Source organism: Vulpes vulpes, chromosome 15, assembly GCF_048418805.1.
Source record: "Vulpes vulpes isolate BD-2025 chromosome 15, VulVul3, whole genome shotgun sequence".
In the NCBI taxonomy this organism is placed as follows: domain Eukaryota; kingdom Metazoa; phylum Chordata; class Mammalia; order Carnivora; family Canidae; genus Vulpes; species Vulpes vulpes.
Window position 1 is genome coordinate 58,154,373 of NC_132794.1, and position 16,403 is coordinate 58,170,775.

A 16,403-nucleotide genomic window follows, 5' to 3' on the forward strand; every position below is an offset into this window, starting at 1 on the left:
TTCACCTGGGGTAGCAATGGGAGTGGCATGAGTCCAAAAGGAGCATAGTACTTTTACTTTTTTGTCCTGGAAATGTAATTATGCTTTTTTTTTTTTTTTTTTTTTTTTTTAATGAAGAGTGACATGTTCAGATCGAATGCCTGAATTTCTCCACATTCTCTTTGGGCTTAAGGATCTATACCAGCTGCATCCAGGACTAAATACTTAGTTCCTGACATCCAGAATTCATTTACCTACCTGAACACTTACTGAAATCTGGGCTTTTGGAGAGTCCAGATGTCATATCTCCCATGCTCTCTGTCTTTGCCTCCTTTGAGGGAAGCTTGCAGTCATGAGAGGACCTGAATGATGTCTGGTCAAAAACAGTTTAACTTCCATTCTACCAAAAAAACCCCAAACATGTTATGTGATGTGCAGTGTGGGAAAAAACAAATATACCAATAAAAGTGTGGGATACTTTTTTTGGATGGATTTTGCAAAAGGATTGAGAAATAATGGGTGAGCAAATGGCAGGTAATCTGCTCCATTGAATGTGGTAGGTTAAAAAACCTGAGCCATAAATTTATGCTACATGCCAAGTTAGAAGCAATAATCAGTCATACATGAAATAAGAGTGTATTGCTTGTGAGAAGCTGAGTTTGTCCATTATGATTTCTAAACAGCAAAGGTTGTGAGTATGCTTGAATAGTCTAGTAAAAAAATTGCTTTTCAGGCTCTGATTTGTGCGTCTGTTCATGAGAAAATATATCTCTAAGCCCTGAAACTATGTGATGGGTGCAAATTCAATGCTGGTATGAAAATTATCTTTGGTGTTAGCAAGTAGGATCACTGGATTATTTTTCAAAAAAACTATTATGATGGGAATATTAGAGATATAGTAATATTCTTTGAGACTGTGTCTACACAGTACCAAAATAATTGGTTGAAAACGTAAAATGCAATTGGATTAACCTGACGGAGTAATATAGCAAAAACAAAACAAAAAGCATGGTGTTTGAACTCAACTTTTGTTTTTCCTGGGGTGCTGAATTTGGTAAGATTGTGTGTAGACACAGCTTGAATTTCCCTGCATTTAAAACTCTCATGTTTTAAATAAATAAGGCTTTCCTCCCTCCTAAATTATAACTATACAGCTGTACTCCTGGCCCCCTCCATTCTGGAGAGAGAGAAAAAGTTAATTAATTAGTCTTTTCCTTTTGGTTTGTGTCATTAACAAGATCATATGTTAAGCATCTCTCTAAGGGTAGCCATTGAAATGGTCTCTTTTAATAGTTGAGTTGTAATTGTGCCATGTTTAGAAGGGAAAATTTTAAGCTGGAATTTGGTGTGAGATTAAAAGAAAATACTAAAACAAAATGTGTCAAGGTAAATGCGCTATTTCATTAAAGGAGAAGTATGTGTTGGTTTGCTTTTCTTATTCTATAGCAGACATGAACGAGATCCCGATGGCTTGTTGCTTTAGCTTCCTCTCCAGGTGCCTGTCTCTTCTAGACCTCTATAGACCTAGATGCTCCCGATTTGACTAAGGAAGTTAGGTTTTTGTGTCAAGGTGGTTCAATTTTTTTTCTTTAGCATTTTAATGAATCTCAATCAACAACTTATTGTGGAGACATTTTGTTTTATATTTCTAATTAGGTGTGGTAATTAACCAAGAGCACCCAGTTCTTTACCTAATAGTACAAAAGGTATCCACTTCTATGAGTCACAGTTCAATGAATTCAGAGAGAATTTTTCTGAGAAGCAACTGATTCCCTTAGGTACTACCAATGCAACTGTGTCAGCTTTTTTTCTTCCCCTTTGATTTCTCCAGCTGTAGGTAAGTGATTTGGAAAAACAGAAACTGAAAATTTTGTATTTGGAAACTCAGGTCTAGTGTTTTATCTGTTCCTGTTAGAGAGTGGACTTTATGTCAAAAAACTTCCAGCTTAATGCCATAGCAAGAAAGAATGTAGTACACTTTGGAGGCTATGCTTAGTGAAATAAATAGCTTCAAGCCTGTAGAGCCCAAAGTCTTGTCTTCCACTAGAATTCTGATTTTTTTTTTCTATGCTGTTACACCATTTCTCAGTTACATCTGCTATTTTTATTGATGTCTAAGTCATAAACTATCCGAGACTGGCAATAAAATCAATTTAACTACGAATACTGGACAGTTTATTTTTATAATAATTTGGTCTGCTCACTTTGTGTGTTTACAAAGTATTTTAAAAGGGTATTTGGTGTCAAATGCAAAAAGCAACTTTAAGTCAAATTAACCTAAATATGATATCCTTTATTTAGTGGTCTTTTACTAAAAAATAGCATTACTTAGAACAAATTTTCTAATTTAATGACTTGCTCTGTTAAACTTAGTTTTCTAATTTACAAATGGGGTCCTACTTTGGAAGAATCCCCAGGTTTTCTCCGCTATAAATAGACTATGGCATCATGACTATGTGTCTATTTAAGTATCATTTATGGATCCCAAAAGGGAGTGTGCCATCTGGACGTACATGTACACTACATTGACCTCTCTGTTATGATATTAATTGCTTCCCTGAAGCTACATTCTTTCTTGCCAGTTCTGAAAACTAATATTTCAAATGCTTCCAGAGTCATAAATAATAGTCATGATTCTATGTGGCATGTGTATTACAGCTAGATCAGTTCATACGTATAACTTTACATACTATCTTGTGTAAAAATAGCTTTGGTTATTAAAATCATTGCAATAAAATACCTGCACTATAATATTGTGTTCTTTGGTACCTAGGTGATTTTTTTTTAAATGGATGGACTCTTGTTTCATTTCTTAAAAAATATCTGAACATTCCTTAACAAACAAAGAGAATGCACTGGTTTAGGTGTCATTCAAATTTTCTTTGCTGGGTTTGAATCTGCATTTAGGTTGCGGGCCTGGCAGGTTCAAACGCTAGGCTAGACAAGTGAAATCACACTCCTATCCAATGAACTCAGACAACCCACACTATGTTGGTTGTACTCCTATAGCACAACCCTTCCTGAAGACCAGCCCTGCCTAAGTCCCTAACCACTGGTGGTGTGTGCATATGTGTGTGTATGTGTGTGTGTGTGTGTGTGTGTGTGTGTGTATGCACTCACGTACCCACACACAGTACTGAGACACCATACACCTTCATAGCATGGTGGAACAGATGAGAAAGTCTGATCTTAAAAGATGTCCACTCAATGGCTCAAAATCACTATGCTCCAAACCACAAAACAGCCAAGCACAGCGAGAATGATCATGGATTGAAGGTGTGAGATCCAGTGGTGCTTTCCTGCTCATAATTTTTCTTGCCAAGTCGTTGCCCCGCTGAAGTGTGTGTCTCCGAACAAAGTCAGAATGCAGGTGAGCTAAGTCTTTGGTTTCTTTGGACTATAAATAACACTTTTTTTTCTTCTTCAAATATTTCTAAGTATAAACCTGCTATCTTGAGGTCCTGGTCTTTTAAAAATTTTTTTTTAATTTAAAGCTTTTCCACCGAGGTTTAGTTCGTGGTTATTCCTTCATGCTTTGGTACAAGTGCTTGATGAAGAAGATGAGTTGCCTGAATTGGAGCTGCCCTCGTCCTGCCACTTGTCCAGACTCCTCCTCCTTGCGTTCATGAAGAAATTGCTCACGGTGCTCAGCTCCAACCCCAGCTGCTGGGAAATAGTGATTTGCAATTCTTTGGATGGACGCTTGTTTTCCTTGAATATTGCATGTAGAGTTCGACGCTGGACATCTGTGAAGACCAACCTGGGCTTTTTGGGTGTGTTGCCTCTATCCTTCCCGTGTTCTTGTTCTTTCCTTTTGCAAGCTGCAAAACAAAAACAAAAACAAAGACTCACAGCAGATGTTAGAACAGACTGCCTGGGAGATTCAAGAGAAAAAGGCAGAGCCAGTAATATTTGTTTGCCATTCCTTATGGACCACTTGTTGCAGATGAGCTCTAATTTTAGCACCATGGTGGGCTGGGAGGAAGTGTATATAAGGATGGGGAATTCGGAGGAGGTGGGGTTCTCTGAGTCCTGGGGGTGGGTCCTGGCATTGTAAGCATCTGCTCTTTGTCCGTGGTAAGTGGTAAATCTATTACCCCCACCTGGAACTCAGATTGCTCATCTGTAGAATATAGGGCTCTGGCAAAATACACCTCTTGCATGAATTTTTATATTATCATCTGCGAAATGGATAGACGAATATGTACCTTGCTGGGTTGTGGTCAGGATATATGAAATAGTATATGCAAAAATTTATGTCAATTGAAATGCTTTGCAAATGCAAAGTCTTACCGCCTAGAAGTGGCTGGACCCCTCAAAGGCTTTACAGTCTGCTCCTGGTAGAATACTAAGAGCCTAAGAGAGTCTGAAAACAATATAAAAAGGGATTGCAATTGTTATCCTTCTGATCTTTTTCCCAGGCAACTCTGTATGTAAGAAAGCCCTGTAGCTAGCATGCTACCAATGCTACCATGCCCGTCAACTAGTCTTCCACTGATGATTCAGTGGACCCTGGACTTTTGGAGGTGTGATGCCCACTTCCTTGCCATCAAGGCTAAACCTGTCACGTTAGGCACATTCCTGTTTGGAGTCTCTCTGTGCCTCCTTTTTGCTCTTCATGAAGGTTTTTCTGCTGGAGTGCCACTCTTCCCCTACCTTATCTCCCACTCAGAAGGCCCATTCCCTGCTCATGCCTTTTGGTCCTGTATCATGTATCATGATTCTTGTCTGCTAGAACTCTTGTGATATATCATCCCAGTGGGGCCCTTGGGCCCCCAGGGTTTGGTGTTGGAATAGGGTTTCTCCTCATCGCAGGTGCCAGAGTTCCCCTTTGTAGACTAATAGGGCTCACTAGCTTCCACCTGCCAAGGAGGCACTGAGGGCTGCATTGTTGATACCACTCTTCACCCACTCCTACTGCCCACCATCAATCAATCCCTATAGCTATCCCCAAATAACTGTATCATTTATATAAAAATGATGCCCTGACTCCAATCAGGGCTGCCTCTCGGCACCCTACACAGGCACTGTGGAGTAGTCAGTACTATCCTTATTTCTGGATGGCTATGCTCTGATGTGAGCTTCAATCACAGTGAGAGACAGATGGGGCATCTTCCTGGTGGAGATAGAGACTGTTACCCACCCTTCTTTCCCTCCTTCCCTTCCCTTGCCTTGCCTTTCTTTTCCTTTCTTGGATTGAGTGATGCAACAGCCTTCATTGTATCAGTAACACTGATACAGATGTCCCATTCTGGGTCAGGGCTTCCCCTACCCCACCCCATCCTACCCCTTGGAGCTCATCAATCTGGAACTTTGGGGAGGAGGGACAGAATTCCTAAACAGAGCTGGAGAGAGGCAAGTGGAACTATTGAATGTGGGGGTTATCTGGAACCAAGGGTTCAACAAGGTCAGGATGCTTAAATTCTCTGTCCTGATGGGGGCTGGGAACACTTGCATCCTGGGGCCAAGATTTGGCAATACCCTGATTGGGGCTCAAAGCTAGGGTAGGGTGTGGAAAAGCCTTAGTTCAAGGTTCAAGAGAATGCCTTTGTCCCAGATCCCAGCTTTGGGGCTGAGCATGGGAGATGGGTGGGTCCCAGATTGGGAGTGGGGGAATGTCTCTGGGTCAAGTGTTTGAGGTTGACCATGGTTGCTCTGGCTGGGGTAGTTTGGTCCCCGACGTAATGGGGGCTGGTAGGAGGGAGATCTCAATTATGGAACTGGGGGGAGGGTCACAGATGTCCTGCGTTTTGAACTGAGAGAGCACTGTATCTTAAGGGCTGGGAAAGGGCTCTGGGTCCCTGGTTCAGAGCCAGAGTGGGAGTGACATTCTCTAGGTCTTGGGTACAGATCCCAGACCCCTAAGATCCAGCCTTTTGCTCTTGTCTCAGCACCCCCAGCCACAGCCCCACTGGCATCTGGTTGAGACCAATACTCTCAAACTCTCAATCTTGTTCTCAATCTTTTCTTGAGGTGTTGCAGGTACAGTGAGGTGTGCACCAGAATCAGAAGCCCAGAGACACTGAGCAGGAAGGTGAAAGTGAGGATGAGGAGGCTGATGGCCACTGTGACCAGGTGGCCAGGCAGATAGCGGGTGGCTGCTTGAGTCTCAGCTGAGGGCCACTGTCACTACCTGTGCTGGTTGGAGAGTGTGCAGCATGAAGGTGTACCTGCTCCCAGCACATTTCAATCACAGCCAAGCTCCCTGCCAAGCCCAGAGCCTCCACAAGTCCACCCTCCTAATCGTTCAGCTTGACCATGTCCCTGGCTCTGTTCTTTGTCTGAAGTCCTATCACTCTTTCATATCTCCTCAGACCTCCAGTTGGCTGCCCTGCCTATTACTCTCTCCTGCTCCACCTCCTGCCTCTTTCTATTCTATGTTCTCAGTATCTTACTAGATGGTTCATCAGCTCTGGACAGATGCAGTCTCTGTGCTCTCTTCACATAGTCCTACTCTGCCTGCCCCTATCTTTCATTCTTCATTGCTCCTGGATTTTAGAGTTTCCTTAAGGCGTTAGCATAAATTAGCTCAGCAGTCAGATCAGATGAGAGGCTAATGGGTGAAGGCTGAAGAAGACACCAGTCTTTGAAGTCCAATCTAGAGGTCTCCAGATTGTTTTTAACCATGTGCTACTTAGTAAAAGATATTTTGAGTATGCACTCCTTAATATTATTTATTTATAAATTATATATATGTGTTACTCTAATACTATATGATGTATATCACAAAGCATAAACAAAACATAAAATCTGTGAAAGGAGTAAAATAAAAAAAAGACACAAATTCTCTTCTACAGGTGAATTAGCTTACCTAGGCCCTAGCATGCATTCATCCCAACCAAGTGACCACTGGTCCAATTCCAACCATAGGGAAATATGAGGATAAGAATTTCAGAATGGACATGAAGAGAAAGCTCAGTCATGAAAGAGATATTTTTAGGCCAGTCAGGCCATATGGTACCTTTCGTAACATATCCTGTAGGTCACTGGCTATACCTCTTCTCAGTATGAGGGGTAGCAACAACATAATGGGAAGTATGTATTAAATGCCCAATCCCTCAGAGCACCAAGCTACATATACTGAACCAGCTGAATTTACCCAAATAGAATTCCTGTCCCTAGGGACCTCTAGCCCTCACTGGGCAACTAGATAAGTCTTTGAAAAAAACAGCTGACTAGACTGAAGGCATCTCTAGTTTGAATTAGCCCATGTAGACCAGCTTTATACAATACTGATGCACATGGTTGATTGATTGATTCATTCACCTTCAAAAATGAGTATGACACAGACTTTGCTCTTAAGGGGGTCAGTCTAATGATCACAGAAGCAAATGACTCTGAATATCAAAAGAGTATACAGGATATTACTTCTGCCTGAGGATATTAAAGAAGGCATCAAAGAGGAGGGGTGCTTACACTGGGCCTGAAAAGGATGTATAAGAATTTGCTAATGAGAGAAGTGGGACAAAATCATGCCCAGCAGGAGGAGCAGTGCTCATGAAAGATTGTTAGTAGACAAAGATCAGAGTTGAATTATCTTGTTGGTAAGGAGGAGGTTACTGAAAGAGTTTGAGAAAGCATATAAATTAAATTTAGGTTTAGGAAAACCCTTCCAGTGGTATTGTGGGGGGACAGGATGATATGGTACATCACCCTGGTCCCCTTAGGAGTAAGGCACTCATTCCTCCACCTGCTGCAAGAGGTGGTGGCTGGTGGCTCTCAGCTGAAGGCCATTCTGGCAATTGCCCTTGTCATGGGGTGGGGTGAGAGGCTGCCTACATCCTGTGGGAGGGTGAGAGGAGTAGGGGATAGAGGTATGGAGGACGGAGGCTGAAGAGAGTGGGAATGTACCCCCTCCTCCCCAACCCAATGCATCAAGTTGGGACAATTCTGAAGGGTCATCCAGTCCTACAGCACGCTATAGAATTGGTTGAGGCTATTCTTGTAACTGGATCAAAGTTCATCTGCTTCAACCTGGTCATTTTTCCTCCATTCCCCCAACAGGGGTTATTCTCCATCACTCTGATAACCTGCCTACATGTAAGTCTTAGAAACCCAGAGTCTGTTTCCCAGAAAACCTAAGAAAACCACTGTAGGAAGGACCCCAAATTAGGCAATGACAGTTGAGGGTGGAATACAGAGACTAAATTCAAGAGCTTCTTGGAAGGTAGAATCAAGAGAACTTAACGACAACTTGGCTGGGAGGGTGGAATTCTAAACAACTCCTAGGTTTCTGATTGGAAGGTGGTAATGAGGTCATTAGGGAATGAAGATGGAGAACTGAATTTTATGAGGTCAGTAATCACTTCTATGTGGGACAAACTGCATTTGAAGTGCTTGCTGGACATTCTGTTAAAGATCTCCAATAGGTGGTTGTCCAGTAGACAGCACAACATATGGGGCCTCCGTGGAGCTCTGGGGTTGGGACAGGTCTGGGCTAGGTCTACAGACTGGGAAGTTATTAGAGGTCTAGATGGTAAATTACACAGAACATACCTATGGAAAAGTAAGTCACTGAGCATCAGGTGCAGACTCAACTTATTCACCATTCAAAAGGCAGAGTTAAGGGAAATCACAAAGAGATATCCATTTTCTACCTAACCAGGCTGTATGTTTGAACGAATTCAATCTGGTCCTTGGCATTTGGCAGACCAAGTGGTCTGAAGCTACTTCCAAACCAGCATTTCCCAAATGGTATCAGGGGAGAGGGTTCCTGGAAAACATGGTTTGCAGGTCGAGCACATTTGGAGAAATCTACTGTATATAGCTTCTTCCTCAAAATTCACAACATGCGTTAGCACATGTAATTGTTTCCCAGATTTATTTAACCCTAGAACCCTGTTTGGTAGGGGCTGTCTATTAATAACTCATACAATACTCATGTTGGGCAAATGCAGTTTGGAAGTTTCTGCCCTGAGCTCTCAAGCATTACAGATGTCATGATGTCAGAGCCTGAGAAGTGAGATTCTCCAGGAGCATGGAACCTGGCTGACTCATGCCATATCTCCAGGGCATCCTGGCATACTGCCTGGCTGTAAGAGGAGCTCACTTACCTGTGTGGGTACTATGGAGGGGTGGCCATGACTCAGTGTATGTGGTATGTCTGGAGAGAACTCTGCAGATGTTGGAGCTGCTGAGTAAGAATGCAGGAAATATCAATAGAATGAAGAGTGGCCTAAAGCTTGCTGAGGGTCACTGGGTGACCTTTACAAAGAGGCTAGGAGGAACAACCCACAGAAATAAAATCATGCATCTAGAAGCTTGTACAGAACTACCATTGTTAGAACTGTCAAGAGAATATGAATGAGAGCAATGCTTTATACATTTTGTCTGGGTGTACAGTTTCCATTAAAAATAGAGAAATACTTATCATAGAACTGGATTATAGGCAAAAAGATTCTTATTGTTTGTGAAAGGCAGTGCTGAAGAAGTAGACGTCCTATCATAAGTCACCTTTATAAAGGTGATACATTTGCTGCAGGTATATTTGCAGCACACAGTGTGCAGTGGTCTATCCCAGATGGGAGACTTTGATCTTCTCTATGGGTGAGGCCACCCATAGTGAGTACTAAATGAGAGGTAGAAGTAGGCATGGGAGATGGTAAAAGGCAGATACGACTTTGTGTATCACAAGAATAAACACTATAACAAATTATTTTTTTTATTTTTAAAGGCAGCATATAAAGATATGGGTAAAAGGCAGAGGCTTTCATTTTAGGCCTGGGACCTGTGCTTTGCCCACAGCTGGCAAGCCTGAGCCAATCGTATTTCAAGAAATATGAATTCTGGGGCAGCCTGGTGGCTCAACGGTTTAGCGCCACATTTGGCCCAGAGCGTGATCCTGGAGGCCTGGGATAGAGTCCCAAGTAGGGCTCCCTGCCTGGAGCCTGCTTCTCCCTCTGCCTGCGTCTCTGCCTTTCTCTCTGTGTCTCTCATGAATAAATAAAATATTAAAAAAATATGAATTCTACAGGATGTTGAAAGGTATTCCATGAACAATGAGTCTGTTCAAGAAATGCTGAGTTAATTAATGATTAAGCAAGCTTCTTTAATGCAGGACTTCTCAGAGACTTTAATATGTTAAGATGCACTGATACTTACAAGGTCTCCCAAAATATGATATACTAATGTGCAGTGATACTTATAGGCTCTCCCTAACTTCTTTGATTAAGGAATTCTTTATTCAGGGAATTTCTCTCAGGAATGGTGTTGCTTAGAACAGTGTTTCTCAAAATGTGGTTGGCACACACATGCTGGTCTGTGAACTGTTACTGAGCTGCAGCAAGATCAGTAAGGAAAACTGAGAATAAGCAATTGAAAAAAATTTTAAATATTTTATTTATTTATTCATGAGAGACACAGAGAGAGGTAGAGACACAGGCAGAGGGAGGAGAAGCAGACTCCATGCAGGAGCCTGATGCGGGACTCGATCCCAGAACTCCAGGAGGTCCTGAGCTAAAGGCAGATGCTCAACCACTGAGCCACCCAGGCGTCGCAGCAATTGAAATTTTTATGGCAGTTTGATATTGCTGCAATATTCAAGTGTGGGCTTATTATTCAAGTAATGCATTTTTTATTGTATTATCAAGACTATTGTTCCAGAGGTGCCTGGGTGGCTCAGCTGGTTGAGCCTCCAACTCTTGGTTTCAGCTTAGGTCACGATCTTGGGGTTGTGAGATCAAGTCCCTGTTCAGCTCTGCACTCAGTGTGGAATCTACTTGCCCCTCTCCCTCTGTTCCTCCCCCAACTCACACTCTCTCTTTCTCTAAAATAAATAAATAAACAAAATCTTAAAAAAAAAAAAACTATTGTTTCAGGACAGGCAGAAATTAGAAACAGACAGCTAGTTCTTTAATAGTTTAAGAAACCCTGTCTTAGAACATACTTTATAAAACATGGTATACAGTAACATCCAAGAATCAGCTATCAGCCAAGCATTTCTTCATCAGCTTGTATCCATTTTCCTGATTTAATGACATAAAGGACTTTACAGCACCTAAAGTGCTGATTGAGTTAGGCAAAATCCTGCCAAGAATTTGTCTAGGAACATGTGGGCACAGACTTATTGGCCTGGGAGATATTTATAAAGCCAGATAGATTTATAATACAAGTTTGTAGATGAACCTGGGCTCAGGATGCAGCTCAAGTCCCAGTTCTGTGGCCATAGTTAGATGTGTGATCTTGGGCAAGTCCCTCACTTTCTTTGAGCCTTAGTTCATTCAGTGGCAAAACAGAGAACAATGGCCTTCTTTCATCACAGGATATAATTAACAAGGTGATATAAGTTGAAGTGATTATCAAAACTATAAACCTTGGGCAGCCCCTGTGGCTCAGCGGTTTAGCGCCGCCTTCAGTCCAGGGCGTGATCCTGGAGACCCGGGATCAAGTCCCACATCAGGCTCCCTGCATGGAGCCTGTATCTCCCTTTGCCTGTGTCTCTGCCTGTCTCTCTCAATCTCTCTCTCTCTCTCTGTCTCTCATGAATAAACAAAATCTTAAAAACAAAAACAAAAAACAAAATTATAAACCCTTAAGAGAGTATTCCAGATATTTGCAAATTAATTTTTTATTCCTTCCCTTCTCCTTAGTCACGACACAAGGATAAATATTGAATTTGCACAGTCGGCTGGAATCTTTGCTCTAATTCTAGCTTGTGGCATGATCTTGGACACCTCATTTGCTCTTTTTTTCTGCCTTCTTTAAATGAGCAGACTATGTTTGCAGGCCCCTATGGATGCAAAGCCCTATGAGTCAATAAACACATGGCAGCAGTGTCCCTTCTGGTTTCCAAAGTCTGTTATTGCTGGGCATGGTGGCACATGCCTGTAGTCCTACTAGCTACTTTGGAGGCTGAGGCAGGAGGATCGCTTGAGTCCAGGAGTTTGGGGCTGTAGTGGACTATGCTGATTGGATGTCCACACTAAGTCCGGTATCAATATGGTGACCTCCTGGGAGCAGGAGACCACCAGGTTGCCTAAGGAGGGGTGAACCAGCCCAGGTGGGAAATGGAGCAGGTCCAACGTCTATTATCACCTCAATAAATTTCCAAACATAACATTACTCTGTCTTTTAGAATATACAGCCACGATGTTGACTCTCCTTTTCTCCCACCTTAAGGCTTCTCAAAAACGGCAAGTAATGGCTCTGTAGCAACATCAGGCAGTGCTGCAAATAATCCCCAACCACGTTCATCTCAATGAAGGTGATAAACATAAACTCACATTCCTCATAGTTGCTTCAACTTCTAAAATTTATGAACTCTGGGGATTAAAGCAGTTGCAACAAGCAGTACCACAGACACTAAAAACAGTTAAGCATTTGCCCACTTGGGATTCTGTAGTTCTAAACTACAACTGTAGTTTATATTTTTATTGAGTTGCTACTTTTTCATTACAATTGTAGGGCAATTTATTTAACTTGCTTCCTGACTTCTTGATCATCTGTCCTAGAGTTGGCTGCTTCACATAAAATGAAATTGTGGATTAGGATAAAGCTGTATTCTTGGGGGCAGTAGCTACTGAGAGTATACCGTGGGTCCAGGTAGAGTCACAGTGTACTCTATATTTCCAGTTTATGAGTGAGGAAGCTTTTGTAAAAAGCATTGCACTGGTCATCAGAAGTTTTGGGCTGTGATTCTAACTCTGTCATTAATTAGTTGAATGAGTCGGTTAGGGCAGCCAGAGTGGCTCAGTGGTTTAGCGCCACCTTCAGCCCAGGGCATGATCCTGGAGACTCAGGATTGAGTCCCATGTCAGGCTCCCTGCATGGAGCCTGCTTCTCCCTCGGCCTCTGTCTCTCTGTCGCTCATGAATGAATAATATTAAAAAACAAAAAAAAAAGAATGAGTCGGTTAAAGCCCTTAGCCAAGCTGGGACCAGGTTCCTCAGCTGTGTACGTATAATGAAAGGACTGGACTAAATAACTTACAGTCCTTTCAAGGTGTAGCTCTATGACTTGATGTGTGTGAATAGCTTTCCAACATCACTCCAGGGGGAAGCAAGCAGCAGGCAGTACAGACCCTGTTCAGGACTACTGGTTTCCACATTATTCATGGGCACCTGGACAAGTGTGAGGGTTGAACTATTTACTTTAGGGAGTAGATGAGCAATCCTTCCAGTACATGCCCCATCTTTTGTCAGACTGTTCATGTATCACTACTACTTCCATCTTACTTCTGGCAGGCAGAGATGGTCCAGGGGGTGGGGGGCTTAGGGAGAGATCTTTGGGGCAGCATACCTTCTAATGAGGTAGGAAGGAAAAAATACCTGTGTGTACAGGAAGTAATATTATCAGGTAGGATTGGAAAATTAGACTTCATAAATTGTGTTATTTTTAGACATAATTTATAAAGGTCCTTTAGAAAATTCTAGTTTACCTTAGTTACACTAAGAAGGACTTATGGAGAATATGTATTTTGAAGGGGGTGGATGCATACGTAGACAAGTAAATATCAGGGATGGGGGCTCACTTCTAGGCAATCACACTATCTGATAGAATAAGATGGGAATGGGGTCAAATGAAGGGCAAATCTTATGTCTGTAACTCTAGAGGCATTACTGAATCCAGCAACTGCTTTATGAGGACATTTAATAGGCAAAAGAAATTTAGGGACATATCCTGTTGGGGAGGGCATTTTTCCTTGAGAACCCCAGAGAAGCAGGGTGAAATGACTGAGGGGTCCAGGGAAGAACCAGACCTACGTGATTCAAACCTGATTCATCTGGTGGTCTGAATGTAATGGGTTGAGGGAAGACTGTATGCCTATGGCTCCCCCATTCATACATGGCTTGTGCCCTGTGACCCCTGTGCTATGGCCAATATTTTCTCCCTCCAAACAACAGTCCGAGTGTCCACTTGTCTCAACATGATTCCAGGGGAGGTGGTTCAGAGAGAAGTAAAGGGGCAAACTGAGATTTCCAGAGCACCATGAAACTGTGGCATTTTAATAGGGGCCTGCTAGAGACCCAGTGTCTTTGCCCTAAAGGCCAAGGTTGGTGCTGAAACCTGAAACCTGCTGGGTCAAGTATTCTTGAGTAGGGAAGCCAATGATGTCCCACATCCCTCAGGGGAGGTCCAGCCTGGATTTGGAGGGGGACAGTCCAGGCAGCTGCTAAGGCTCTCTGTCCCTTTGCTGCTCTACTGACTCCAGGGTCAGGTGGGGGTGCACTGATAACATAAAGGCACACCCTAAAATTCTACCCAGATTCCTGATGGGCTTGCCAGAGACATCCTTGCACACTCTGCTCAGGGGAGCTCAGGGCTTCAGGGGTAGGGAAGAAAGGATAAAAAGGCAGCTGGGCCAGAATAGGCAAATCCACAAGGACAGAAAATGGGTTGGTGGTTACCTGTGGCTGAGTCGGTAGTGGGAGGAAATGCCAGTGACTCCTCATAGGTGTAGGGTTTCTTTTTTTGGGAGGTGATGACAAGGTTAGGTTCTAAAATTGTGGTGACTGGGCAGCCCAGGTGGCTCAGAGGTTTAGCGCTGCCTTCGGCCCAGGGCCTGATCCTGGAGACCCGGGATCGAGTCCCATGTCGGGCTCCCTGCATGGAGCCTGCTTCTCCCTCTGCCTGTGTCTCTGCCTCTCTCTCTCTCTGTCTCTCATGAATAAATAAATAAAATCTTTAAAAAAATAAAAAATAAATAAAATAAAATTGTGGTGATAGTTGCACAGCTCTGGGAGTATACTAAAACTACTGAATGATACACTTTAAGTGGATGAGTTGTATAGTATGTACATTACACCTTAAAAAAATTGTTTACAGAAGAAGTAGCTGGGCATGCACACAGGACGAGTCCTCTGTTCTCACTCTGTCTGCCACTGAAAAGGAACTTCTAACCTGCGGCAAGGAAAAGCAGGGGTCGGCTGTTCATGCCTACTGAGCCCCCAATGACCCTCTCTTGACAGCTAAAGCTGCTTTTCCAAGCAAACTCTACGTGGAGGAGCAAGAATACAAATAAAACAGATTTCAGTAAAACAAGATAGTGATTGTGAGAGATGTAAAAAGTGAAACTCTAGAAGTGAACGTGGCAGGTTCCTGAGCCCATTTTACAGCCCAACAACCACACTGTGAAGATCAGACAGCTAGTGAAAGGGCCACAACAGTTTCAGGATTATAGCTGAGACTCCAGGAGTGCTGGGTCAATGTTGGTTAAGCAACTGCCTTAGGCTCAGGTCTTGATCAAGCCCCACAAAGGGCTCCCTGCTCAGCGGGTAGTCTTCTTCCTCTCTCCACTGCTTGTGTTCTCTCTCTCTCAAATAAATAAATAAAATCTTAAAAAAAAAAAAAAACCACAACAAACCCGGACATTTCCAGCCCAAAATGATCTATAAAATTCATCACTGTATCTTGTTTACAGTGCTTAAAACATCACCATTGAACCCTCCTATATGTGATCCCCACAAAAGTCAAGTGAGGCAGGAGTGGATATTACTTCTTTTTAGATAAAGAAACAATGTCAGAAAGGCTAAGTGACTTGCCTATGGGCACACAGCTGATTGGGTGGGGGACCTTCAACCCACTGTGCCCTGGAGGCAGATGTCAGCCCAGTGGATGCATCATGAGCACTTCTTCAAAAATGGTTAAATGGACAGGAACAGCTGGTGAAAGAGAGCCCAGGGAACCTGCAGCCAAGGTGAGCAGAGCAGGAGCAGTTAGCCAGCGGGCAGCAGACCAGTTGTCAGCAGACCAGTTGTCAGCAGGCCAGTTGTCAGCCAGACCTGTCGAACTGTGGCTGAAAGGATTATACTGAGCCCATCCAGGAAAATGAGCAGCATGAAAGTTGGACTGGAGGGAGTTTGGGCAGTGTGGGGACAGCACCCCCACACTGGCTTGGGAGAGGAATCTAGTTTCAGTAGGGATGCAGAGGAAGCAGGGGACAGTTATCTTCATGTGCATGTGTACTCTGAGAGAAAGCTACACAAAACTGAGCTGACCAAATGGAAAAAGAAGGATAGGGAGCAGCTAAAGCATGTTCTCCATCAAATTCTGGTTGGAAAAGTCACCCAAACCTCTCACCATCCTGTCTCGTTTGCTTCTTTAATGAAGTCATCTAGGACAGAGACCTGCCTTCCCATGCACCTGCTGCCTGCACTCCTTCTGGAATCAGCATATAAAATATTACCATCAACCTACCTTTTCTAGGTAAAGCTCAATAGTCTGTAGCCTAGGAGGTAAAGCTATTGGACTTTATGATCCAAAGAGGCAGAGGCTGCCTGTGCTTGGGAGGGATGGAACAGGATCAGCTGAAACATGTGGCTGCTTCCCCTGTGCAAAGCTCCACACATGTATCACCTTACAGAGCCTCTCAACAACTATGGGAGGTAGGTACTACTATTATCTCTAGTTTACAAATGGGCAGCCTGAAGTATGGAGAGGTTCAGGAACTGGTCCAAGGTCACCCTAACAGTAAATGGCAGAGCTGG

The 16,403-nt window shown here is 43.1% G+C and overlaps 1 protein-coding gene across 1 annotated transcript in view; it reads right to left on the reverse strand.

Moving 5' to 3' along the window:
• Positions 1-1,553: 1,553 nt before the first annotated feature.
• The window catches only part of ONECUT1 (one cut homeobox 1), a 39,357-nt gene continuing 24,507 nt past the window's right edge, over positions 1,554-16,403 (reverse strand). Inside the window, exon 2 of the mRNA XM_072738573.1 lies at positions 1,554-3,800. Coding sequence (XP_072594674.1) covers positions 3,508-3,800 — 293 coding nt within the window. The 3' untranslated portion in view covers positions 1,554-3,507. The remainder of the gene's footprint in view (positions 3,801-16,403) is intronic.